Below are 27,923 nucleotides of genomic sequence, written 5' to 3'. Positions count from 1 at the left end.
CTTCTGTTCATGCTCACTCTCTCCCTCTCTCAAAAATAAATAAATAGGGGTGCCTGGGTGGCTCAGTCGGTTGAGCGTTTGACTTCGGCTCAGGTCATGATCTCCCATTTTGCGGGTTCGAGTGCCTCATCGGGCTCTGTGCTGACAGCTCAGAGCCTGGAGCTTGCTTCAGATTCTGTCTCCCTTGCTCTCTGCCCCTCCCCCACTTGTGCGCGCGCACGCGCACGCGCGCGCGCTCTCTCTCCCTCTCTCAAAAATAAACATTTAAAAAAATAATAAGTAAATAAACATAAAAAAAAATCCCCATTAGACTGTTTCCTTCCCTGACGTTGCCCTTTAACTGCCGGCAGGCCCCAGGCCCTTCTTTGTCTGGACACGGCTCCCTTCCCCTAGCACAAATCAACTCTGGCCACAAACCTGCAAAGCTCCTTCTCTATGAAGCAGAGCCTTGTGGTTAACAGGGGCTCAGTCACCTTGCAACAACACCCCAGCCTCTCTCCATCGGTACTTGAGCGCCCATCTCAGAGTCTTGCCTCATCCACATCTTGCTAACCAAATAATTCACTTAACCAGAGCAGTTCTCTCTCTTGTGGGGGTTCTGCTAATATTTTCCCCACGTCTTTCACCAGCAGATAGCACAGTTCTCAACTGTGCAGCAACAGTGACCCTAAGACGGCAGAGACCAGTCTTTCTCATCCTGGCATGTCCAGCAAGGGCATCCAGCGTGAGGCTGTGTGCACAGTAAACACTTCAGTACGTGTTTGTGGACTTGAAACATCAAACCCAGAAGGAGGTGTTAGCTGGGGCACTTAGTACCCATTAGAGAAATCGGAATTCAAATGGATGGGATTAGCAGAGCAGGCCCACAGAGGCAGAGGAAAAGGGCCGGGGGAGAGATGGGGTGAGATATGTAAAGGAAGGCTGAGGGCCTCGAGACCAGGGCAGAGGAGCAAGCACACAGGGGCAGGGTGGGGACAGAAAGACCGACAGAGTGATGTAATCTCACAGGTAGGGCCAGGTGAGAAGTGGATGTTGGCTTTACCTCCGTGCTCCCCCAGCATAACAAACCAAACTGGTAGATCTGGGTGGTGTGCTATTTTAGTGAAGGCCATTAACTCAATCAGAGGCTAGCCAGAAAACAGAACGCGCGCTACTTTCCCGGAGGGAACATAATGCTCAGCAGTGGTTCTTAGAGTGGGGTCCCCAGACCAGGAGCCTTTCCTTACCTGGGAACTTGATAGAAAAGCAAATCCCCACCCCAGACCTGCTCCTGCACCGGGAACTCTGGAGGGGGAGGGGTGTGCCCAGCAATGTGTTCAACAAGCCTCTCAGGTGATTCTGCTGCAAGCTCTTGGGGACCAGGGCCGTCAGGGACTGATTGCACAGGTGTCAGAGAACCAGCAGCACAGAAAGGAGCCCCTGGGGTAACTCCGAGACGGCGCTCTCAGAAAGCAGCCGCCATTCCCAGGGCTTAAAGATCTGAAGAACAGTCTGGAGTTACCAGAACCTGGTGGCTTGAGAGAGGCTGGGGCGCTTGGTCTCAGCCCTCTGAGGAGATGACAGTGTCGCGGGACACCCGCAGCCGCTCTGGGAGGGTCGAGGGGCCTGGGAAGTCCCCCAGTGCTCCGTCCCACTCATGTCCCCTCCCCACAGCTGTCTGTTGACAGAGCATAACGGGAAGCAGCTGACAAGGCAGACTAGAGACTGGGGAGTCTTGACCCAGCCTCACAAAGCAGAGAAAAGACTCGTACGAAGCCCAGACACGGCAGCTTATTAACTGGCACAGCCATCTCACACTCCAGCCTCTGAACGGAATTCAGAAGAGCAGCCCATTTGGAAGACAAATTATTTGACAGTTCTAACGGACGACCAAACTAACGGTATTTGAAAAGCGAGATGACTCCGAGAATGCAGCATTTAATCCAAGTCCCAGATCTTATCTCGGCCCTTGGCCAAGTCTGATGCGAAGAAAACCTGAGCACAGAAATATATGCGGGAACACACAGACCCTGCGCTTACATTATATCTTATTTATCTTTGAACTTGTTGCAAAAGCAGGCCCTCAATAAAGGTTTGTGGATGAGGGAAGGAAGAGACGGGGAGGAAGGGAAAGAAGGAGCTAGCTCCAGATTTGTCTCGCAGAAGGTAAAGGACAGGTGTTTTGCACATCGTCTGCTTTTTAAAGCCCCCAATCCGTGTTTTTAAATAGCAAAACTTTCCATCACTTTTTAAAACAAAACACGTGTCAGCGTCAAACGGACTGATGGTTTGTGACCTTTGGGGGTAAACAGATCACTCTTGAATCGCAGACTACCTCATTCAGCTTCAATATACATACAGTAAGCAGAAGCCCCTGGAGTTTTGGAAATGCTTATCCGAAGTTATAATATTCATGGAGATCCCAGCTCTAAACCCTCATCGTGGAAGGATGGGGATTACGGTCTTATCACAAACACTCTAACTATGAGCCAACAGATAAACACACAAAGAGGGGACAGCCTGTGTTAGGAAGTCATTTTGTTCCCATATGAGTCACACTTCATTAAAAACCCCTCTGCTGGCCGGCAGTGGGGGGTGTGGGGAAGAGCAACTCTTTTCCACTGAGTCTCCTCCCCTGTTTCTCTGCCCAGGCAGCCCTCCTCATAGTCAGCAGAGAAAATTCCTTCCTCCTCAGACCTCCTTTCTCTTCTTCTCCCACTCAGCCCTGGGTTCCCCAAGATGCCCCCTTTCCTCATACCGATATCATTTGGATCTGTCTACTCCCTTGCTGGATGGGGACCCAAGGCTTGGCATCCTGAGGCATGAAGATACGGGAGAAGGAAGGAGAAGAGGTGTTCCTTCCACACTGCCGGGGTAACGGAGCTATGAGCCTTTCCTCATGTGTCCCAGCACGCATGCCAGACCCTGGAGACAGAGAAGGAAAGAGAACAAACCTTTGGATTAGGCCACCAAAGGTTTCAGGCACCAGCGCTTGCTCATGCTACGGCCCGATAGCCTGTCGCCCTCTTGGACCAGACGCTCCTTCTACTACTTATGGCTTCCAGTTTGGTTCATCTTATTCCTCAGCCCTCTTCATGTAGCATCTCTGTCCACCATCACTGTGCATGAAACACAGGCAACGCAGTTCACGTGCTCTTTCTCATCTTGTCAGTTATAAACTAGATTTGAGAAACCATTCCCCAAGTTAGGATTTTAGTAATACCTCAATGGGTTCCCTTAGTTCATTTTGGGCAGTGATTCTCTTTCTGGACTCTACATTAAAATCACTCGGAAAACTCCCTAAAAGTGCTGATGCCAGGCCCCGTGCTACACTAATTAAATTGGGGTCTCTGGGGGTGGGGCCTGGGTACAGGTGTTTTTATAAATCTCTCTCGGGTAATTCTAATGCGTGACCAGTATTGAGAACCACTGATTTAGGTGCATACATATCCCTTATTTAACAAACCCTGACTGAATGCCCACTATGTGCCGGCCATCATAATAGGAACTGGTGATGCCACAACCAAGCAGGTACACACAGTCCTACTTTCGTGGAACCTACAGTCTAGCAGGAGAATCAAACAAAAGCGTACATAAGCAATTAGAGATGACACTCAATCCCGTAAGGGTGATCAACATGCTGCTATAATAGAGAATGGAAAGAAAGAAGGGACGGGGCTTTGATGCACTGGGCAGCAAGTAGTTCTAAGGATTCAAAGGAGCTGAGGACCCCTAGAGACTTTCCCAAGGAGAGGAGAAAGCACTCGTGAAGACTCTAAGGAAAGAGGTCGGCTTGCTGTGGGAACTGAAAGAAGGCCCAGGTGGCTAGGGGTAAGTAATGAGGGGGAAATGAGAGAAAAAAAACCAAAAAACAAAAAACACCAACATTATTATCAAGACCTGTTGATGGCAGTTAATGTCAGACCTCAAAAGTCAGCCAGGGTAAATCTTTCAGAATTGATTCTAATTACATTGAGAAACTTGTGAAAGAGTTTAAGGAGACATGAGGTTGCTGATTTACCTTTTAAGAAATGTCTGGTGAAAGACTAGGCTATATTGCCTTGGACATGGAGAGAGATGAATGGATTCTAAAAACATTTTGAACGTAGATCCAAAAGTAAAGCCTTTTGCCGGTGGCTGAAGCAAGTCGACAGTGGTGGCATTTACCAAGACGAATAAGACAAGGGGAGGAATAGACTTAGAGTTCAGGGCAAGAAAGATGTGGAAGGAGGAGCTTAGCACTAGAAATCAATGTTCTATTTGGGGCATGTCAACTCTGAGACCCTAGGAGGTATGTGAGTAGAGATGGCAAGTAGCCAGTGGGATATATGAGTCTGGAGCTCAGAGAAGAGGTCTAGACAAAAGACATAAATTTAGGAGTTGTCAGGATATAGATATTATTTAAAGCAATGGAAATGGATGAGATCATCTGGGGAGAGAATGTAGATAGAGAAAAATTGGCCTAGGACCAATCCCCGAAGAACACCATCAGTTCACTTTTGGGTTGAGGAGGAGCGGCCGGCAAAGGACACTGACTAGGTGTGTCTAGAGGGGAGGAAGGAAAACCAGGAGGTCATGATGTCCCTGAGGCTATAAGACAGGGGTGTTTCAAGAGTATTGCTGAACAGTGAGCTTTGTGAAAGCATAAATGGGAGAGTAAATGGGAGGGGAAGGCAGAATGGGGAAAACAGGGTTGAAAACACTTCCCTCCATGTTTCTAATACAGTGGGAGAGAGAGAGAGAGAGAAATGTACACAAATTAGGGAGGTAGAGAAAGAGAGGGAGCCAAAGAAGAAGCGTCTGGGCATGGAAGCGACTGGATCCACAGTTTCACACTGGGGCACTGATACATGAGTGTCTGCCTTTCTATACTGCATTCTAGAAGTTTCCCAGTTGATGGCATAGTCCCAGATCTGCAAGGAGAAGAGAAGAGGCCAGGTAGAAGACTTTCCATGGATCATGCATAGAACATTCTAGATAGTTCAGTGAATACTCTCTGAAGGTGATATGAGAGGTACTGGCTCAGGCCTTTTGGAGGTGGTGAAAACCTCCAAAATGTGGGCTTATTGCAAATTGTATTTATTACGTCTTCTCTTACACATAGTATCATGTTAGGAGTTATACCAAGCAAGGCAAACAAATACAATGGCTGCCTTCATTTAAAAGGGAGATGTTCCTGATACGGGCCTAATTACTTATGATAATTACAACTATGGCATGGAACATAAACAAGCACAGTCACACATGAAACACACAGACAGGAAAATAAAGAGCAGTACAAAAATAGATGAAGGCTTACATTACATATCAATTTCCATGCTCCAAATATCCTGGCCTCTGTAATATGTCTAGGACATATTACTCTGTAACTGTGGTCAGAAACTCTCCGGGTCTTGTTTCCACTTCAGTCCTTATGGAGGAGCTGTTATCTAAAGTCTGAGAAGGGAGATACAGGGATATCCAGGCATCAAAGCCGCCGAGCCTGAGCAAAGCTGAAGGACGGGATTGTGGTAGGAAAAGTCGGCAACGACAGTATTCTACTGGCTTCTCAGCATAGACTTTAGGAAGGAGGCCACAGAAGGAAAGAAGTAGTATTAGCCAGCCCGTGATGGCAAAGGACCAGAGATTCTGATTTGAGGTGCCGGTGGCAGCAGGGCAGTGACAGGATTGCACTCCAGGTTACTCATGTCGAGGGTGCTGGAAAAGGTTAACGCACTTTGCCCTGTACCCGGCCATGACCTCGTGCAAGGAGATGTTCAATCTTGTTCTATCACAAGCGCAAACAGACTCCCTTCCTATTCAGAACACGCAAGTGTGTCTTCCTTTCTGTTTGTTTTAGAGTCTCAGCGCAAGTCCTTGCTATGACCTCTAAAGCACCACTTGATGCGCCTACCCCAGGACCCCGCCAGCCCCTGCCCCCACACGCGGCTCACCTCTTACTCCTCTCTGCATGGCTCTCTGCCTCTCTCTGCCCAAACCGCCCGGGTCCTCTGCGCACACTGTTCCCTTACCCCAAAATGCTCTTCCCTTCACTTACCTTTCTCATTCCTTGACTTTCTTCAAGAGGCAGTAAAACATCATCTTCTCCCTGAGGCCTCCCTGGCCACCCCCTTCCCTGCTTTATTTTATTCCCCTTAGTGCAAATCACACTCTGATAAATGACAGAATGTCCTCGCTTATCTAGTTATTGCCTCTTCTCCACTGTCTCCACCACTGACAGCCCCATGAAGACAGGGATTTCTGTCGGCTCATCCAGGACTGTATCACCAGGGCCCAGAACGCTGCAGTAGGCACCCAACAAATATTTGTTGAATAAACGAATAGAGCAGAAGTAGCTCTGTGTATTTTCTGAAACAAGGGATATTCTCCTTTTCTGAGAGTCGGTTCAAATTAGAAAAAAGATCGCGTTTTTAGATCATTTCTTCTTTGCACAAATCACTGCTCTACTGACATGACATTTGTAAAACTTAAGTTAGATGTGGGTTCTTCAACTCTCCAGTACAGGAGATGAGGAGAAAAAGCTGAACCTAACCGGTGGTGTTCTTTCATCCACACCTTCTCTTTGGAAACGCGTGACCAAATTTCTCCCCATCAAGACCTCAAAATCGACTCTTAGGTATTAACTTGTTTTACTTGTCCTGCTGTCCCTTTTCTAGATAGCAGCCACTGGTCTCTACAGCAGGGTGAAGACAGAACCGCTTTCATTTGCGGAAGAAATTATTGCTGGAGACCTCACCTTTGATAACTGGCTTTCTACTGAGATTGCATAATTTCACAGAAAATTAGTACCTACACCTGCAAAGCTGTGGCTTTTCCACCTCCATTTATCATCTTTCAAGACTCCTTAAAGAAGGAAATTATCAATTTATCATTCTGCAGAGGCAATGGAATGCCTCTAGTATTTGTCATCTGTAAGAGAGCTTAAAGATGACGTGCTAGCTTTCTGGAAATGTTGGCCATTACTTTAAATGGAATTGAAATTCTAATTTATTATTTCCCACAATACAATCTTAGTGATAATAGGAGAATGTATCAGAGCTTTTTTTTTTTTTTTTTCACCTTTGAGGACACATTTCCCCTGAAGCCCACGGTACCCTGGACTCACAGAGATCCTGGCAGGCTGTTCTCACCCATCACGGCATAGTCACCCTCACGATCAGCCAGGGACGAAGAGGCAGCTCTCTTGCTGGCCGTGACCTTTGCTCCCTATATTGTAAGGACTGGAGGAGAGAGGCGTCCAGCTCTGCAGTCCCAGAGAGCTGCCAGAGGAGAGTCATGAGTGTGCAATGTCTAGCACATTACAAATGTTTGTTAATTGACTGGTAATTCATTGTGTGACGGCTCTATAACTCAGCTATCCTTTTCAGTCAGGGATTAACTCAGTAATCAGTCATTAAAGGGGGAAATAAATATTACAGTACCAGCCAGATGGCAGGGCAATCAAACACATAAAGGAAAACGGCTGGTCTCTGGGTAAGACGCATGACAGCAAAACGTGGGTCCTGTGCCTGGTTATGTCCCAAATTCTAGCTGGAGCACGTCTTGGCAGGCTTTCCTACATCTAATGTACTCGAACCTTCCTCATGAGCAGGAGCGGTGTTGGTCAGACAAACACGTGAGGCATCTGTCCAAAGGGCCCCGGCTGAGTTTGGACTCCTGGGGAACATGGATAGCTGGGAAAAGGAAGAAGGAAGCACGCAGGCCTGATCCTAACATTTGTGAGGCCTTGAGCAAGACTATTAATGACAGTCCACATACCATATGTCTAAACATTTGAAAGTCATAAGCTAATAAACTATTCAATGAGACATGCTCTATCCGTCTGCCTTGACAACATCTCCCCATAAGGACCTGGAAGGCCACATTCACATTTAAAATTCTGGACCTGAATGCGGTGACAGAGAAGAGCTGGCCCCTGTCTGTCCACTTCCCTCCTCTTGCTTGGTTCTATCCACACTGCAAAGGGCCCCACGTGTACACTCTACTGTGTATCTGAGCTCTGACTGCACCCTCACAGTAGCTGTTCCTTGGCCATCTTCAGGCCTCAGGGCTGTGCAACACCAGCCACAAAGTCTGCCCTTAGAGCGACTGCTCCAAAGAAGACAGATACCCATGCAGCCCTGGAAATGCACTCAGGGCCGTTTGGGGAGGGAAGTCCCAGGTCCCAGGAGCACGAGCTAGAATGTGGGTGAGGGACTCAAGATGGGCTCATCCCATTGACCCTCACCAGAGGGTGAGGAAGGGTCTTTCTAGAAGAGAGAGAGCAGCACCCTCTAAATGTGGGACCCAGAGCAAGGAGCCCCCTTGCTGGGGACTAAGGGCCATATTGGAAAAGTGCTAAGCCCTATTCCCACCATCACCCCCTTCCCTTACACACCTCTCCCCGTGTGCCTGGCATCCAGGCCACAAAGAGAAGATACGTTTCATGTGTATCTTTTGGTCCATAGGTTGTAGTTATCCTTGGTCCCACATCTCTTTTAGAGCCATGGACAGAGAGAAGCAAAGATACCCTAACATCACAGTAAGTTGTTTCCCTTCACATCTCTTCACAGTCACAGGGTTGGCAAAAATTCAAGCAAGATTATTGTGCTCCGACTCTTAAATGATAAAGTTGACCCCATGGTCAACTCCAGAATCCAGAACAGAATCTCAGACCATCCTCTCAACTACTGGACCATGCGCTCTGTTTTGGGAGCTTGCACGCTTGGATGACTAGCTATGGTGAAAGGCTGCGAGTCTTAAGATACCCCAAGCAACCTTTACTTCAGGAATTTGAAATGCAGTCTCACTATGATGCTGTCTCCCTAACAAAGTAATACCTCTAAAATATTTAACAACTCGAAAAGGAAACCTAGCTTGAATTTTCCTTTCAAGCAGGAAGGAAATAACAGTGTTTCGCTTCTGTCTGAAATTCACCATCTCCTCAGACAAAGAAAGTTCTTCTGGTAAAAGCAATGGCATTTTCTCCACAATTTTCAAATGAAAGATAAAGAGAAAACAGCATTGCAGCCTTTTTGTTGGATCTAACAAGAAAGGAATAATACGATTTTGCCAGGGGAGAGCTCTGGTTTTAAGCTCCGAATACAAAAATAGGCTGACGAATTTTACAAAGGAATACTCTCAACTACTGCACTGAGGCTGGTGAGAAGTGAAGTTTCAAGAGAACTGCATCATTTGATTATTTGGGGGTATATTACGATGATGATCAAGCGGATGGGTCAGCCCTATGCAAAATTCTAAAATGAAAGAAATGGGATAGCTCCTTCCCTGCCCTTCACCTCTTACTCCCACAAGATCCTGTCTCTACCTTGATCCCAATGCAAACCCGACCTTTAGAAAAGGAATGGGGGCCATCATTTGCATTATAGCTCCTCATGTCCAGACCACTCCCCACACCGGTCCAGCCTCCCTTTGCTCAGCTAACTTTTCCTACAGCTACTTCCAAGGAACCTTCCATGATGCTGCCCACCCTCTCAGTAATAGCCACCTGTACCTCCCTTGCTATTACACTCACTGAAATCGGTTTACAATTGTCTTATGTGTGTTCCCTACCCTATTCTATTCTCTGTTAGAGCAGAAACCATATGTATTTTCTTTAACGTTTACATATCCACCATTATCCCTGAGCTTGGCACATAGCATGCCGAGTGGAATCAATGAATGAGATAATTAATGAATGGGTACTGAAGCCAGTATATTGCTGCTCCCAGGGTATCTGAATAAACTTTAACTGAAGGGCAAAAAGCACTTACCTATTCTAAAGGAGTCATAAACCTAATGGGAGAGTATTTGGAGGAACAAAAGCCTGTACTGTATTCTTTTGGGGGGCTTATCCGAAACAGTCAGGGTTTTTTTGGGGTGGGTGGGGTGGGGGTGGGGGGTAAGGGATTGTGGCAAGGACTTGCAAGATGAAAAGAGTACATAAAAAGCGTAGGAATAGCTACTGATTAGTAAGCATTTATATGTGTCAATTCTAATGACAAGTGCTAATCGTGCATCATCTCCATTATTCACATTTTAGAGATGAGAAAATTGAGACTTGGAGATTAAAATTGCCTAATTTCACAGAGTAAGTGGAGGAATCAGGGTCCGAATCCAAACTGGTTTGACCCAAGTTAGAAGACCATCTCAGCAAGTCTCCTATTAACTCGACCCCCACTGAGGTGGCCCGGGATGCAACACTAGCTGTGGAAGGCCTGGGCACCTTGCTATCCACTTGCCACCTGCTTCTGTCCTCTGTGCCACCCACCCATCTGGGGGTCTCCCATTCTCCATCTTCAGGGAGAGAGCCTCTCAGAACTTCCAGGCACCACTCAGTATGGAGTGCCCCTGTCCTGCAGGGAGATCACCCACACCACAGCTTTAAGATTAGATTAGGCTACCAATGAGTAGTACATGAGGGAAAAATAATAATAGTGGATTAAACAAAATAGATATTTATTTTTCTTCCACATAAAAACCTAGAGTTTGAAGTCTAGGGTTGGCCTGGTAGCTCCAGGTGTCTGAAATCCATACTCCTCCATTCTTGTTTTTCTATTGTACATGGCTTCCATTTCTGAGGCCACCTGGTCCAAAATGTCTGCTGGAGCTCCAGCCATTGCATCCATATTTCAGCTACAGGAAGGAGGAAGGGGGAGAAGACAGGGCAGCCATCTGATACATGCATACTTCAAGGAAACTTTTCTGCCCTCACCCCGCCCCTCTCAACCAAACAGTGAGGCCTTTATTCAAGGCAGCCACACACACCCAGGTAAAAATCCCGAGTTTTGTTAGACACAAGGAGAACAGATACTGTTGCCTCAATGCTTTATGTATGGTCCCCTTTGCTCAGGGACTCCTCTGGGCAGCCGTGGTCAAGTGGGAGCTGGAGGAGAGAGGAGCCCTTCTGAGGGAGAGGTCATGGAAGTCTTCTGAAGGAAGCCCTAGGCCCTTTCATAAGGGGGCTGCATGGCTGGAATTTTTTCTGCATGGTCTGTGAAGTACAGAGAAATTTGTTCTCTTAAAGTCACATCACAGCAGTGGCTGCTTTGTAGCTGGATCCCACCATTGTGCTTTGAAGGTGCCCAGCCAGCCATTCAGCCCACTCATCACACAGAGAGGAACATCTCCCAGTCTTCGTGACATCAGCTAGATTCTACCCTCCCCACCTCCACCAAATCTTCTTTGCTCACGGACATAACTCAGGCCCCCCGCCCATCACTTGGAGAATCAGGCTCATGATTACAAACGTGAAATGCTATATTTTTGGAGAAGGATGCCAACGAGGGTGATGGTAAAGGCTTTCTTTAGTTTCCACGCTGACCCTCTTCCCTGCCCCTTACAATCGGGAAATATTTGTGACAACACATTGTTTGCTCCTTCTGTTGCAGGCTCCTGTGGCTGTCTTGTCATGATACTGTTTGCCTCTGAAGTGAAAATCCACCACCTCTCAGAAAAAATTGCAAATGATAAAGAAGGGACTTACGCCTACAAAACGCAAAGTGAAAAATACACCGCTTCGTTCTGGGTTGTTTTCATTTGCTTTTTTGTTCATTTTTTGAATGGGCTCTTAATACGACTTGCTGGATTTCAGTTTCCTTTTGCAAAATCTAAAGACACGGAGACGACCAATGTAGCTGCAGATCTAATGTACTGAAAGGCAAATATTCCTGTGATCTGCCAAGTAAGGGAGTCGACTTGCTCTGGTCACTTGGAAATGGTTAATTTTGTCCGTCCTTTCAGATGCACAAATGAAAGCATCCAAGCCCTCCGTGGCAATGTTTACAAATGAGGTACTAAGGATACAGGCTCAGTAAGGGGAGCAGAAGGAAGGTTTGAGAAGGTTGTTTTACTTCATGGGAACTGCGTGCTTAAAGCTCTTGACTAGAAGGGACAAATTGTCACCCTATGTACGCATCAAAATGTAAAATGCCTGCTCCATCAGGAAGGAATGAAAAGGCATGGGGACTATGTTTTAATACAAACAAATACGATTTCTGATACATCCACACATTTGTTGCCAGAGATACCAGGAAATAAAGCTGGAATCGCTTTCCTAAAATGATAGCGCACTAAGTGAGCATTGATGAAAAGTATCCACATGCTTTTTTTTTTTTTTAAGTTCGTTTAAAGCACAGTCTTATTATCCATGCCTGTTGGTCAAAATTTGCAAACCTCTAGATGGAAAAAAAAAAAAAGGCGGGTGGGGAAACACAGTACTTTAAACAGACATACTTGCTGGGACCACTGACGAATCATGCAAAATGACTCTTCTTAGTAAACTTAATGCAAATGACTCACTGGGGCTGTTGTTTCTAACTTTAGTGTCTTTAAGCACTAATTTCCACTTATGAAAATTACATTACATTCTGGGATTGTGATGGTATCACTACATCTCGGTTTTTGGCCTAGCTGTCACAAAGCATGACCCAAGCCCATTTTCTTTTTCCTGAATTACCCATGAAATTGACCTGCAGCTGACCAAAGACCACAAGTGAGTCCAAACAGACACTTCCTCTGTCCCTGACCTGCTGCCCTCAAGAAAGCGCTCAGGAAGAAGCAGAGAATGACAGAGAATACACCACCAGGCCCCTCACCACAGCTGCTGGGTACTTAGCCGCCATACAAGAGGTTCTGAAAGTGCTCACTTAAAAAAAAAAAAAAACCAAAAAACTTTTTCCCTTTTGGAACAATTTACAAGAAACAAATGACTGCTTATATCCCTGATAAGTAACTTGCTCTGTGGGTGATCCGTGGCCCATAGGCTGACATCAGAATACACCTTTACTTTCCAGATGCCTGTCCCCACGCCTTCATTCAGGAAATACACCCGGAGAATTTCTAGAAGACCACAAGTCAGTCTGGCAATGAAAGGATGTTAATTCTAGCTCAGGCTAGTGGAGCCCAGTGCTGGAAGTCTTCATGCAACAGTTAAACACAGAAGCCTCCGTAGCTGGGAGGGGGCAGGAAGGCCCAAGGACCTTCCCCACGCGGTAATTGGCCTGAGATCCTTTAAAGCCAGGCCCCCACATTCTCATTTGACCTCTCTCTCTTCTCAGAGGTTTGAAAAACTTCTAACACCACGCTTTCTTCAGGAAACAAGTCCCCAGTTGTTCTCTCTTCTGTAAAAAGAGAAAAGTCGGAGCAGCGGCTGAAAATCTAATGAGAACCTAATAGGCGAACTAACAATGGTCCCTGGATGGGAAGTCGAGGCAGGGCTGCTGGTCCCTGCAAATCGTGCCACACACAAAAATAAAACAAGATACAATCTGGGCCCTCAGAAGAGTGCGCTTACATTGTGTCCCTTTCTTCTCTCCGATGAAATGTGTGGTTCCGGTGGCCTGTGACCCTTAGAAGAGGGATCTGGCCAGGACTCCTTTTGTGGCTCCCTCTATGGGGATCAAAGGCGCCGAAGAGTGACACTCATTATGCTGTGTCCGACCTCCCTCCCCAGGTGGCAGCCAGCATCCTCACATTCTCTCAGGGATGCGGGGCCCCCTGCTGGCTCTGGGGCTGCAAACACAGTTCCACGGTCTGTTGGTCGGTTTCCTTTCCACTTGTCTGCAGCCGCCCTCATCAGCTCGGAGAATACCCAGGCTCATCACGCCGGGGTGGGGGTGAGGGGAGGAATGGGGAGAAGCTATGAAAGCCGTCCCAAGTCGTTCGGGGTACCCCCTGCAGTGAACGTGCAAGACACGTTCACGGCCATAGGAGGAAGCTTCGGGACTAAACAAGTGCAGACAGGGTGGGCTACAGGAGGAGGAGGGCGCCTCACCTCTGTGCGCTTTCCACAAAGGTCTTTTGCTCTCATGGCCCCATCTGCTCCCTCAGAACAGCTGCTCTCAAGTCACTTCACAAGCATTCAGGGCGGATCAATCTGGCTGGTGGCTCACACATTACACAATCTTAGGGCGATTCCTCTCCTCTCCCTCTGCCCGTGTTTTTAGGGAGAGCCTGGTGGGGGGCTGCCCCCTCCCAACTCTGGTGGAGGGAGGATGGGTTCGCCGGGGCAGTATCAGGGTGCACCAGCTTGGAGGGAAGCGCGAGTTGCCATTAGAACGGATATGGTCCGGACCATTTACTGATGGAAACCTGAGCAAGAGGCAAGGGAGAGACTCTGGGGGCTGGAAATCAGGGTGCTTTAACCTCTCTCTCAATTGTCCCCAACTTCTCCCCTTCCAGCAAGATCCAGTACAGGTAAAAGTGTGGTTGTTACAGAAATGCTTCGTCAAGGCCAGTCCCAAGCCATCAGCCTGGTTTTTCTAACTCCCTTGCTGTCCCCCATCCTTCTATTTAGATGTTTGGAGCCTGCACTGTGTGGGTGCTCAGTGTTGGATCTGGTGGCATACCAGTTCTCAACCCCTTTCAACATGGCAGTCGTTTCTGGATCAGGGGTGATGGCTCGTTCAGCAGATAAGCCGCCTCCTCCAAGTGGCAAGGGACAAAGCAATGCTGGTCAGTTTAGAGAAACAGGTACCTGCTCCTTGAAACTAGAGAGAGAAAGACTGGGCAGGAGTGGGGCCCTGGCTTCTGGGATGAAGTTCCCCCTCAGGAAACACCTTCTTGCTCCTAAAAGTGCTACTGTAAATTTAATAAGTGTATGCTCTGATTTACAGACTTCGTGACCATCCCTCCTTAGATAACATCTAAGTGTACATCTACAGGTACGTCTATAGTGTCCCGCCCAGAGCTGGGACTCACCAGCCTATTCGGAAAGACTGAATGAGTCCGAGGCTGAGCGGACGACCTAAGTTAGAAATCTCCAGAAAGCGTTGCCTATAGAGCCTATCCAACAGTATTCGGCAGTGGTTGTAGAGACCCCGTGGGAATAGCCGTGCTGTGGTGAAAACCACCCAACAATGAAAAGGCAAGTGTCTCAAAGGATTATGTCTCTTTGCTAGAATCTTGGTGTAAGGGGCCTCGATCTGCTCTGAAAGTGACCAGAACGGTAGAAGTGTCCTTCCGCTGTGGGCCATGAGTCTAATTCTGGAGGAGAGTGAGACCCGGGGGTCTCCCACTAGCCTCTGTCCCCTCTGTCCTCCAGTTGGCGCAGTAAGCAGGTGCACCAAGCGGTGGCCTGGGCGTCTCAAGTAATTCGGGCACCGGCCCTATGGGAACATGCAGTCTCGGTGCCCACAGGTGGCTCACCCCACACTTGCCACGTCCCCGGGTTCCGATTTGTCACTAACTGTACCTACGCAAAAAAGGGTCTCCTATCTAATTCGCAGGTATGGATTCCAGGATGCCACAGCTCACTAATTTGCACTTAAATTGCTATCCTTCCATTTAGCCGAGTAGAATGAAGGATGGTGTCGGTTGCACATCCCAGGCCAGAAGCCCCTAGAGAAGCGGGCATGTACACTCAGTTCCCATCCCACAGGTGCTCTTTTCGTCCCACTCCTTTGCTGTCACTCTTTCCCCCTGATTCTCTGTGGCAGACAAATGCTACGTGTCCTCCCCCACATTCTTCGTAGGCACACAGCCGAACCACATTTCCCAGCCAACTTTGCGGTTGCAGTCAAGTAAGTGAGTCTGGACGGATAGGGTATAGGCTGAAGTGACTCATGCCACTTTCAATCCTGGCACTGAAGAACATCCTACACCATCCTCCAGCTGTGTCCTTGCCCGGTGCTGTAGCCTCGGGGGTCATGGGATCCAGGCGGCGAGCCTACGAAACAGAGGCAGGCTTCAGGACCTGTACCGGAGTGTGACAAGACTGGTAAAGAAACTTCCTATAAAGCCACTGAGTTCGGATGGTTATTCGTTGCTGCAGCCTAGCTCACCTTGGCCAGGCCACCAAGGCTCTCTTTTCTAGCAAAGCTCTTCTGCTTCAAGCCAATGAAACATTCTCCAGGCCTCTTCATTGGTAGCCTGGGGTCAGGAGCACCCTCCACCACCACCACTAGGTCCTGTCTGGCCACTATCCTTTGTGAAGCTGTGACCCTGTGGCCATATTACCCACCACCAGCTGAAATGAAGACTTGAGAGTGAATTTTCTGCATAAATATCTAAAGAGGAAATGAACACTTTGCTTATGCCGATACCCTTCAGGATTCTTTCCAAACAATGATTAATAAACCCTTTTTCAATCATTCAAAACCATTTTTATCTCGCATCTACAATGGATCTAGCTGTCTATGAGGCACTGAGGATTGTGGGGAGGAAATGTAAAAAGAATGAGAAAAAAACATTAAAAAAATCCTTTGTTGAGAGAAGAATATCCATGAACACTCTCTATCCTTATTTTCTTTTCAAAGCTTCAATTTATTATTAAAGACAGAGTTTTAAGTTTGCCAGTAAAAAAAAAACCCAAGTAGTCCAATGATATCCCGTAACTACATTAATTACCAAAATTCAACAATTATCCTAGAGTTTCAATCTTCACAAAATGGTAAACAACTGCATACCTAATCAAAGAATGCCAGGGACCCTTGGGTGGCTCGGTCGGTTAAGTGTCCAACTTCAGCTCGGGTCATGATCTCACAGTTTGTGAGTTCGAGCCGCACATCGGGCTCTCCTCTGTCAGTGCAGAGCCTGCTTCAGATCCAAAGTCTCCCTCTCTCTCTCTGCCTCCCCCTGCCCCCCACTAGTGCTCTCTTTCTCGTTCTGTCTTTCTCTCTCTCTCAAAAATAAACATTAAAAAAAAACGAACGCCAAGTGAAGTTCTTTAATGTATCTGAAAGAGCTGAGAGGTCAGTTCTGTCACTGTGCGCATTTGGAGCTGTTATGTAGGTGATGGTTAGTCTGGCAGCCATTTTCCCTTCCACACCACTACTTCCCCTCGCTCTCCCCCTCCTGAGGGGTCAGGGTATTTGGAGGAAGGATAGTCCACAGTTCTGGGTCAGACAAAGCCTTAGTGAAGTCTTGGAGCCCAGAATAGGGTCCGTCCTGCAGGTCGGTTGGCAGGAGACCTCCTCCTGGCTGTCATCTTGGGCTTCACCTGAGCAGCAACGAGGATGACAAGTAGGCACCAACTCAGTTTCCCCAATGTTCTCTGGTGCTGGAAGAAGACTCCAGCACAGATTCTAGATTTAATCTAGGAGGATCTCCTCTCTCCCTCCCACCCATTCCCAATCCTAGGAACTTTCTAGCTAGTTTGGAGACAAAAGCAGACATATTCCACAAGAATGTCTCAGACTCTATTTCCCATCTGAACTAGTGACTCTTGAACTTAGCATCACCTTTGTGGCTCGCCATAGTCACCCCCTTTCCCCAAAGCTTATGTGCTTAGATTGGGCAGAGGTCTCTGGAGTACAGATGAAGAAATGAAGTGAGCACAGGGGAGCAGAAAAACACAGCAGACAGAAACAGTGAAATATCCCTCCACACATATCAGCACTAAACCGGAAGCTCTTTGCTTCAGATTTTTTTTTTTTTTTTTACTTTGTATCAAACTTCATGGCTGCCCCCCCCAATATTTCCTTGGGGCATGGCTGCCCCTCCAATATTGCTATTTCCTTTTGCAAATACATAAATATATAAAATATAAACTATATTTATGCTATATCCCCTAATCCTCTATCCTGTACATCAAAAGAAAGAAAATCTTCCTAGTTTACTTAGTATCTTGATCAGGGAGCATTTAGTATGAGAAACAAAAATCACCTAAAACATCTTTTTTTTCTGATGTTTTATTTATTTTTGAAAGAGAGAGAAAGAAAGAGAGACAGAGTGTGAATGGAGGAGGAGCAGAGAGAGAGGAAGACACAGAATCTGAAGCAGCTCCAGGCTCTGAGCTGTCAACAGAGCCCGATGCAGGGCTCGAACTCATGAACTGTGAGATTATGACCTGAGCCGAAGTTGGATGCTTAACTGTCTGAGTACCCCCCCCCCCCAACCCAGGTGCCCTGCCACTTAAAACATCTTAAGCAAAAAGCAAGAGAGTGAGAGCAAGAGTGTATGGGGTGGGGGCGGGGAGGGCTGGAAGAGAGAGAGAGACAGAGTCAGAATGGTGCAGTCCAGCCTCTCGATCCCCTCTCTTGGTCAGATGCCCACCCATGCTCTGCACAGCTGAAATGAGGGAGGGATGAGTCACAGCCGCCATGGACACGTATGTGTGCACATGTGCGTGTATCAGGGGAGTTCTAACAGAAGAACGTGTGAGTTTGGCTGGTACCCGAAAACTACCCGCCATGATTGGTTATGTGATTCTGTATCCTATATATTAATCTTTACTCCTACGAGTCCTTTACTCTAGTTTCTTGCTTTATGAGTGACCATCATTTCTAACCCATTTTACTGTTTTCTAAAATCAGAGACAGACACTGAGATACACTGAAAGAAACACACGGAGGCCCAGCTTAACTTTTTCTGTGTATCTCATGCACAGACATCCAGTTGACTGAACAATACTTCCTTAAAAACAAACAAACAAAAAAAAACACTTGATGATTTTTACTGACGAGGTAAAGTAGTTTCATTTCTAGATTTAGTCATCCTATCAAACACAACAGAATGTTTCCATCCTTCCTCCCTTCACGGATGCCTAAGGCCAAGCCCATACACATATAAGGAGCCGTATAAGCAAAATGGCTTGAGCTGAGATATTCTGATTATGTTTACAAACACACATTTCTCTGCAAGGAGCTAAAGTCAAACCTTCTTATCTCCATCCCACCTTGCTTCCAGCTATTCTGGGAATCACATTAAAGTTCTTTATCTCATGAAACACGTGCAAGATCGATAGCCACACCTTTCCCGCGTGTCTAATATCTGCTGAACAAAACTGCGGGGACTGACTTACCGTGGGCATCCTTGCCCCTAGCTATTGCCTGGAGATGGAATATGAACTCACAAAGACTCAGCCATTCAATCCAAGGTGGCAGCTCTCCCAGTCTCCTCTGAGTCGTGTTTTGCTTGTTACCTTAGTCCCATAGCTCAGCCACAGAGTACCCTGTTTGGGAAAGATTCTTAGAAGTTTCTTTCTGGTCTTTATTAGGATTCATGATGCTTCCTCCAAAGAACTGAGGATGTTTACTTGTTTCAATGGTATCATCACCCACTGCAGGTTAGTCACTGGAAAGCCTAAAGCTACATCTGTGGCTCATTTGGTGCTGTTTCTGGGATTTCAAGGGTGCATGCCTCATAACTAGCCTTGTTCCTGCTGGGTTTGGGGTTCCAATGCTTTTCAAATTTTCCAAAGTTATTTACCGATCTCTTCCACTTCCATTTGAATCTTGATGAGTTTTATACTACTTTATAAGTTGCTTTAAGTTTTTAGAACAAGGCACATACATTTTACAAATTCAAGACTTTTTATCATCCTAGGACTACAAGGCTATGAAGGAGAGATGTAAATAAATATAATCCCATCCTCAACATGCTTTCACCTTAAATCAATTCTGTGTTGTCCACTGCTAAATCCTCGGTCCCTAGAATAACCACCGTTGACGTGCACTAAGCAATTGATAAATATTTGTTGAATGACTGTGGCCAATTTTCAATCCCTCTTTCTGCTCCAGAAAGCTGACTGCTTCTAATCTTTGCTGATGTCCCTAAACTGAGTCCCCCTTCCTACCATCATGCATATACGCTTCTTGGTTTCGGTCTAATCATAAATCTAACAGGGTCTTCACTCCTTCATGTTGAAGGGGGTGATGCTTTTGAGACACAAGGTCTATTGTACTGCCATACCTTCCCCATCTCTTGCCAGCAACTGCCCACAACACACAAGAGAAGAAGCTGATGTCCGTTCTAACGAGTGAATCAAATGATTCATAAGCTAATGATTACGTTTTGGCCCTGTGCCCCATAGGAAGGAGAAGCACAGGGCATGGTCCCTGTGCTTAGAACTTAAACCCGTTTTCAATAATCGCAGAAGGTATGCTGCTGCTAAAATACAGATCATTTTCTCAGTAAGTGAATGCAAGTTGAACCAGTTACTGAAGGTGAAGAGAGACTTGGTTCAAGCCCAAACTTCTGTTCTCACCAGTTCTGCCACAGCAGAGCATGCCTAATTTTCCTGACCTTTGTGGGCTTATCTGAAACTAATCTAAACGTCCTTGGACTTCCCCCAGTAGATTAACATAAATATACTAGATTTAATTTCCAAATCTTGATGGCTTTTTTTAAATGTTTGTTTATTTTCGAGAGAGTGCAAGTGGGGGAGGGGCAGAGAGCGGGGGACAGAAGAGCTGAAGTGGGCTCTGTGCTGACAGCAGTGAGCCCAATAAGGGGCTCGAACGCACGAACCACCACCCCCCCCCAGCCGAAGTTCAACGCTCAACTAACTGAGCCACGCAGGTGCTCCTTTGATGGCTGTTAATAGTCAGCCCCCTGCCAAATAAAGAACCAAGGCCCTCTCTCTCACATCCCTCCCGTTTCATTCTGGGGGCGTCTAAGTCCTGTTTCCTCAGAAACAAGTCTGTCTATACCAAGACAGCTCACAGCCTAGCTGCCTCCAAGGCCTCCAAGCAAAGGGATTGTTCCATGAAGTGCACTCAGGTCTGTAACAGACTGGGGGTGGGGGTGGAGAAGAGCCCCTCGTCAACCCTGTGACACACTTCGTCATCTGTTCCCCCGACCAGCCTTTTTTGTGTCTGGGAGCTCACGTATCTTCCAAAAAATCTTAAAGCCAGACCCACAGGCTGAGTATGACACAAAAATGCCACACACATGGCTGCATTCTTTCCTGTCGCAACCCCCTTTTTGTCTCCTCTCCAGACACCTCGCTATAAAGTTTTCTTCTCCAACCCAAAGGGAGAAGCCTCATGCGCATCAGCTCTCGTCAAAGTCGTACCCATGCGTCCAGAACACGCCTGCACCCCCCCCCCCCCGCCATGTGCTATAGAGTCAGGATTCAATCCACAGCTGGGGTATTCGCTACATGAAAGATGATCCCCCTGAAAGATCTCTAGGATCCCTCACAACTAAATCAGCTGAAGACTCAAGGGAATCTGCTTCTTCTTGAGGGCACAGTACTGCCAGGCCGGGCAGCGCACATCATTGCAAGCACCACTTGGGGGGCACAAGGGTGAGCGGAGGGTACCAGGGCCTGCCATAACCCGGTGGCCCCACCTCGTGGTCATTTGGGAGTCTGTTCTGTGCAGGGTTCCTCCACACAGACCACAGAGACAAGCAGGTGGACAGTCAGTGATTTAAGCCGTTGGTATTCCTTGCTCATCCAGTCTTCGAGGTTTCTTCTTCCCTTGTGTTCCTTCTTCCTTTCTGTTAGTACTACTTGCCATTTTTCTTTAAAAGGCTCACTTTGGAAACCGGAAGTTTCTGTGTAGGGCACCTTGGGGGCTTTCCAAATCTGTTCCCTGTTCAGAAAGTTTAAAGCTGTCTCTTCAGCACCTTGTGAACTGTAAACACCCCAGATTCCCAGTCAAAGTAATCACTGCCTTGAGCCGAGGTTTCATTCACCTGCTGAAGGGAGGGAGGATCGTGTCGGTGTAGCAAGCTGAGGTAAGAGCGCAAGAAGGCAACCACAATACTGATTAGATGCACCCTGTGGCTGTGGTTTGGGGGTGCGCGGTGTCCCTCGGAGGCCAGCTGCACAGGGGCGGCGTGGAGGAAGCAAGCCCTGATCCTGGTGAAGGGCCACACGTGCTGGCAGTTTCACCGGCCGGTCACCGAAGGGAAAGGAAAAGTTGGATTTCTACTACAGAAGAACCACCTGCAGGGCTGTTGAGGAGGGATAGACACAGAGATCGGTCAACTTGCAACAAGATCATTTTGCAGAAACTCACCCAGGAGGAGAGAGGCTGACACAGATAGTGGAGGATGCAGAACTGTTTATGAGGCAAAGTAGTTGGGATTCAGCATTTGGCCAAATGTGAGGAGTGGGGAACTGGCTGTCACTGCCGTGTTCAGAGTTGAGCTCAGTCTCTTTCCCTTTCTGCAATAGCTTGAAGAAACTCTCCTGTCATTGGGTGAAAGTCTGTTCTACTGTCACCTCAGACAAGCCACCTGAATGTCAGGAGGTGGGTGAGGGGTGAGAGGCCAGAATGCAGGACTAGAGCCTCAGAGGTGGGGCCCACAGGTCAGTGGGAGCAGTGGGAGAAGCCACAAGGAGGTCTAGATGCCTGAGGGGTGCCTCAAAGGGAAGCCAAAATCACCCAGTAAATACATGAGGAGTCAGGTCACCTGTCTTCAAACGCAGGATAGCTGATCTTGCTTGTGGTCACACAGTGTGGCACAGATGTGTGCAAGTGTGGGGGTGCACACATGTGCAAGTGCACACACAGTCTGATCTTAACGAGAAGTGGAGAGGGTTCAAAGATCTTCCCTTTCTCCAGAAAGTTCCACCCTCTTCTCTTTTCTGATACATAAAATCCCTTTATTGGGGTGTGTGTGTGTGTGTGTGTGTGTGTGTGTGTTTGTGTGTGTATAATATACTTAATAAATAAATAAATGAACTTAAATATATATATATATATATATATATATATATATATATACACACACACACATACATACATGTTTATTTATCTATTATTTGGAGAGAGAGAAAGAGTATGCACAGCAGGGGAGGGACAGAGATAAGGAGACAGAGAATCCCAAGCAGGGTCCTGACCATCAGCATAGAGCCAGATGTGGGGCTCGAACTCATGAATGGTGAGGTCCTGACCTGAGCCGAAATCAAGAGTCGGACGCTTCACCTACTGAGCCACCCGGGAGCCTCAGAGAAAAATATATTTTACTATGTAATTAGAATTAAGGATGACATGGTCCCTCTAGGGGAGGTGTATATCCAAAACCTCTTCATGTTTTTTACAGCGTCAGTGATTGCTGTTGGAGCCTTTTCTAAATGGCTGATTTTGACTGGGGGAAAAGCATGACCCCAGGAAGAACCACAACTGACCTTTGACTTTGCGAGAGGGTGAAAGGGCACAGATTTTTAAGATGAGGGTGCCAAATGTTAAATTTTGCCAGATTTCCCAATAATCAAAATGCTTAGCTAAGAAGAGAAACCACTGTAACAAATTTAAGCAAAGAAGTGAAATGTATTGAAGAAATAAGGTATCTCCCAGAGTACAAAGGCTTGCTGACTTCCAAGGCTCAGAGAAGACTCCGGGACCTGAGGGACTGTGGAAAGTCCCTACACACCTCGACCACTAACTATCACCATCACCTGACCCTTAAGTCCAAATGCATGTTTCCAAAGGAAACAATCAAGCCTATTCAGGACAAGATTCTGTGTCAGGATCACCCAGCTGTGACTGGGATGTGTCATGTGCGACATATGGCCCCTAGAGGCTCCCTCTGTGAGAAGGTCGGTGAGATCAGATTCAGGGAAAGTACAGTGCACAAGGGTTCCCTCCATCCATTACTTTCCAGTAATGTGGCTTCTTCTTTATTAAAGCCCAGGCACTTCCTCATGACGCTTCACATCCTCAGTCATCACAGAAGGGAGGCTAGGCAAGGGTTCTTTCTTGTGACGCGATGATGCTTTCTTCCACGTGAGGAAGATGAGGCTCACAAAGCTGAGGAGACCTACCCAAGGTTACATATGGACTAAATAACGGAGGCAGGACTAAAAACCCATGCCTCCTGAACTACAACACCAAATATGTGCCTGTGGGCGTGGGTGTGGGTGTTGGGGGGTGGCGGCAGGGGAGATGAGTGACTGCACGGATAGGAATGCATGAACAACGGGAGGGTGGGTGTCTGGATCAGAACCACCAGACCTGAAGGAATGTGGTCACATGGATTCCCACACCAAGCTGTTTCCAAGAAGATAGGGAGGAAAAGGGAAGAGAAGCCAGAATGCAGATGGAGGTGAGGGAAAGGCAAAACATTAAACTCAGATCCAGAGGGAGACTCCTGGAGTCTGCATACAAACATAAATGTAAACATAAACAGCCATGGCAGAAGCCAGTCACTGTGCCCCAACAGCTATTCTGCCCTAACCGTGTAGTAAAAACATTCCTAGGAGAATGAATGGCTGCCCAGCTAAGGACTGTATTTCCAAACTCCCTTCCAATTAATGGCCACATGATTCTGGCCTGTGGAAGAGAAGCAGAAGTGACACAGGGCAAAATCTGTGTCATCCCCTTAAAGGGCATGTCCTTTACCTTTCTCCCTCTCCTACACCCTGGAATGCAGAGTCGACGGCAGGAGGCGAAGCAGCCATATTGAACTATGAAGTGCAAGCCAAGCATGAGAATGGCAGAGCCACACAACAGAAGTAACTGTGGCCTGAGGCCCAGGTACCTGATGATTGAGAAGCCACTAGACTAATCATGGAGAACCCAGATTTATTTTCAGGTCCAAGAAATAATTTTACAACAATTATATTGAAGAAATAATAAAATGCCATGTATCATGCATAGTATCATAGTAGGCACCTGGTACATGGTAAATGTTTCCATGATGGATGCATAGGCTTAAAAAAAAAAAAGTTGGGGGCGCCTGGGTGGCTCGGTCGGTTAAGCATCCGACTTCGGCTCAGGTCATGATCTTGCAGTCCGTGAGTTCGAGCCCCGCATCGGGCTCTGTGCTGACCCCTCAGAGCCTGGAGCCTGCTTCGGATTCTGTGTCCCCCTCTCTCTCTGCCCCTCCCCTGTTCATGCTCTGTCTCTCTCTGTCTCAAAAATAAATAAATGTTAAAAAAATTTTTTTTAAATAAAAAAAAAATTTTTTTAAAAAGTTGATTTGACTAGGGAATTAGTGGTAATTTCTATGTCTTCTTTATTTATCTAGTTTAAACTTTCAAATGATCATATATCAATAAAACGTTTATTAATAAAATGTATTCCATTAATTGAAAATTTTTTTTTAATTTTTTTTTAACGTTTATTTATTTTTAAGACAGAGAGAGACAGAGCAGAGCATGAATGGGGGAGGGTCAGAGAGAGGAAGACACAGAATCCGAAACAGGCTCCAGGCTCTGAGCTGTCAGCACAGAGCCCGACGCGGGGCTCGGGCTCACGGACCGCGAGATCATGACCTGAGCCAAAGTCGGCCGCTTAACCGACTGAGCCACCCAGGCGCCCCAATTGAAATTTTTAAATGCTTGGAACTTTTAACACAACCATTTCTCCCCAAGGAGTTTTTTTCTCATAGGAAAGTTTGCTTCGAAGTATTTCTATTACAAATTACAGCTACAATGGCTGTAATTATATACTTTTGGCACTTGTATGAGATTTTTCATAAACGAAATTCCTTTTAGGTACAAATTTTTGATCACTGGTTATAAACATTAAATATTTTAAACTTTTATTATAGAAAATTTCAAATAGATCCATGATTAGAGAATGTAATATAATGAATCCCTATGAACCTATTATGCATTTTCAGCTACTGACTCCTGACCATTTTTTTTTTTTTTAATCTATACGCCCTCACCCACTTTCAACCCTCCCCAACTGGATTGAGGCAAATTTCAGACATCACATCATTTCATTCATAAACATTTTGGTACAGATCTCAGGATAAGGACTCTTAAAAAAAAATGATCATAATACCATTATCACACCTAAAAAAATCAGCAATTCTTTATTATTTTTAAACATGCAGTGTTTAATTTCCCCAATATCTCATAAGTGCTTTTTGCAGGATCCAGATAAAATCCATAGATTGCAATCAGTTGATGTCTTTAACGTATCGGTTACCTGGAGTTTTATGGAAAAGACCCTTAAGCTTCTGGTTCGTTTAAGCCACAATTATTTGGGTTCTCTGTCATATCAGGGACATCCTAGAAGCCCATCTCTTCACTAGGCCTGTAGGAGTCTTTGTCCAGAACCACTATAGGTCTCAACTCCCAGGACAAACCTGTGACTCCTTACCCTGGTCCCCAGACCTGGACCAATGCCGAGTGAGGGCAGGGCCAGAGGCCAGCGCCCCATCCTGTCTTGGGCCAAGATGTTTCTAGTCTTTTCAGGGCACCCATTATCTAGGGCAGTAATCAGGATTCATTGAAAGTGCCAGATTTCCGGTAAGAGCAGCCCAGATGTGGTTCACCTGAAGCCTGGAGTTCCCTTCCCAGGATAAGGGGGAGCTGTGCTAAGAATTAGTCAATTTATAAAATGGAGTTACAGGGACCTAGGAGACAACCTAGCTCAGGGGTCAGCAAACTTCTTCTGTAAAAAAACAGATAGTAATTACTTTAGGCTTTGCAGTCTTCATGGCCTCTGCCGAAACCATTCAATTCTGCTACTGAGTGTGAAAGCAATCACAGAGGGCAGGTAAACAAGTAAGTGTGTTTGTGTTCTGATAAAACTTTATTTGTGGCTACAAATTTGAAAATCATTATTTTCATGAAATAGTTATGTATATCATTACATATTACATCTCACAACTATATATTGTTATATTATACTATGACACCATATGTTTTGTGTCATGAAATATTATTCTGTTCATTTGTTTTCACCCATTTAAAAATGTAAAACCACACTCTTAGCTTACAAGCCACACATAAACAGACAGCAGACCAGATTTGTTGGCCAGTGGGCCATAATTTGCCAATCCCTGACCCAGCCGACCTTCCCATCTCTTTTACTGGGACTTCAACTGAAGACCAGAGAGATGAATGGATTCACCCAAGTCACACAGCATGCTGTTGACAGAGGCCAAATTAGAACCCGAGCTTTCGTCTCTTAAAAGGCACAAAAGAGTTGAATAATATGCACGAATAGTATCCTCAAGAACCATTTGAAAGGCCAAAGACAGAGAACCAGAGCTTACATTCAATGCCATATGGATACATAATGACAACAGCTAGCCTGACAGCAGTGCCCGTCTCCTAGTAACCACAGCCTCTCTGATGAAAGATTGCTCTGACTTGTTATTTATAACTTATTTCCCAATAGGGAGGGTGAGTGATTTGTTTATATTTAGTTACAAGAGCCAAGGAAATCCTGATCTGCCATCTTCGGATAGACACAAACCTTATAGCCACAGCTGCCAGGAGATGGGTGAAAGCAAAGAAAACTGCAATGCACAGTGTTGTCCCTGTTACCAACAACAAGGGTCACATATAGCAATTACTGACTGCCTGACACAAATAACAGATGGTGTGAGGGGAGACGGGGAGGGAAGGGATGCGTTCCTATTTATACTCTACGGAGGCAGTCATTATGAAAAACCTTTCTGCACCTTGCTCATTACTCGGAGCATCTGTTAATTTTGCCTGGCTTTTGATTTCGTTAGCATTGCTTTGCTTCTGGTTCCTGGAATCACATTCCTGAGAATCAATTCTGCTGTCTCTGAAGGGGTTTTCTTGGTTCCATAGAAAACTGAATCATCCCAAGTCCAGGGAAGAGTACAAAGTATCACCAAACCCCAAATAGCCTATAAATAAAGAGGGCTCATGGACCTGAGTCAAGAGATTCTGGATGGCATTGTGTAGAATTGACAAATCAGAGAAGGTAAGCACTGAAGGGGTTATCAGGCGATTATCTAGTGTTGTCCATCATCTTATTTTGCCTCCTCAGGCCCAGGGAGGGGTAGTGACTTCCATAAGATCACACAGCAGATTCAGCAAAGCCATATATCATTATTCGCTGTTCCATGACCTTTCTGACCCTGAGCAGCCTCTAAAACAAGACAGAAAATATCTCAAAGCAGGCAAGTGTGAAACACCAACAAGATCAATTGATGTGGAACCTCTACTTCCACAAATATAAACAGACAATTATGTGTCATTGCACAATCGTAGGAAAGTAGGTGAAAAGTTATGTTTGTTAAAGAATGAGGAAAACAAGGGGCACCCGAGTGACTTAGTCGGTTAGTCATTCAACTTGGGCTCAGGTCATGATACCATGGTTCGTGAGTTTGAGCCCTGCATTGGGCTCTGTGCTGATAACTTGGAGCCTGCTTCAGATTCTGTGTCTCCCTCTCTCTCTACCATTCCCCTGCTCGCACTCTGTTCTTTCTCTCAAAACTAAATAAACATTAAAAAATAAATTTAAAAAAACAATGAGGAAAACAATAATCCATCTCATTTGTGTGGTGTTTTTCAGTTAACAGAGATCTCTCCTCCCCCTGAGTTTTGTAACAACTCTAGCCAGGTGGCCAGA

General features: G+C 46.3%; 1 protein-coding gene across 1 annotated transcript in view; it reads left to right on the top strand.

Moving 5' to 3' along the window:
* CLRN1 (clarin 1) overlaps positions 1–11,614 on the top strand; it is a 38,691-nt gene extending 27,077 nt beyond the window's left edge. The window contains exon 3 of the mRNA XM_047098674.1: positions 11,349–11,614. Coding sequence (XP_046954630.1) covers positions 11,349–11,614 — 266 coding nt within the window. The remainder of the gene's footprint in view (positions 1–11,348) is intronic.
* Positions 11,615–27,923: the final 16,309 nt, after the last annotated feature.

Source organism: Lynx rufus, unplaced genomic scaffold (assembly GCF_022079265.1).
Source record: "Lynx rufus isolate CCGP_SWC_20201006 ecotype Redwood Valley unplaced genomic scaffold, mLynRuf1.p SCAF_5, whole genome shotgun sequence".
NCBI lineage: Eukaryota > Metazoa > Chordata > Mammalia > Carnivora > Felidae > Lynx > Lynx rufus.
The sequence above is the reverse complement of the archived record's forward strand: the minus strand, read 5'-3'. Positions and strand labels throughout refer to the sequence as shown.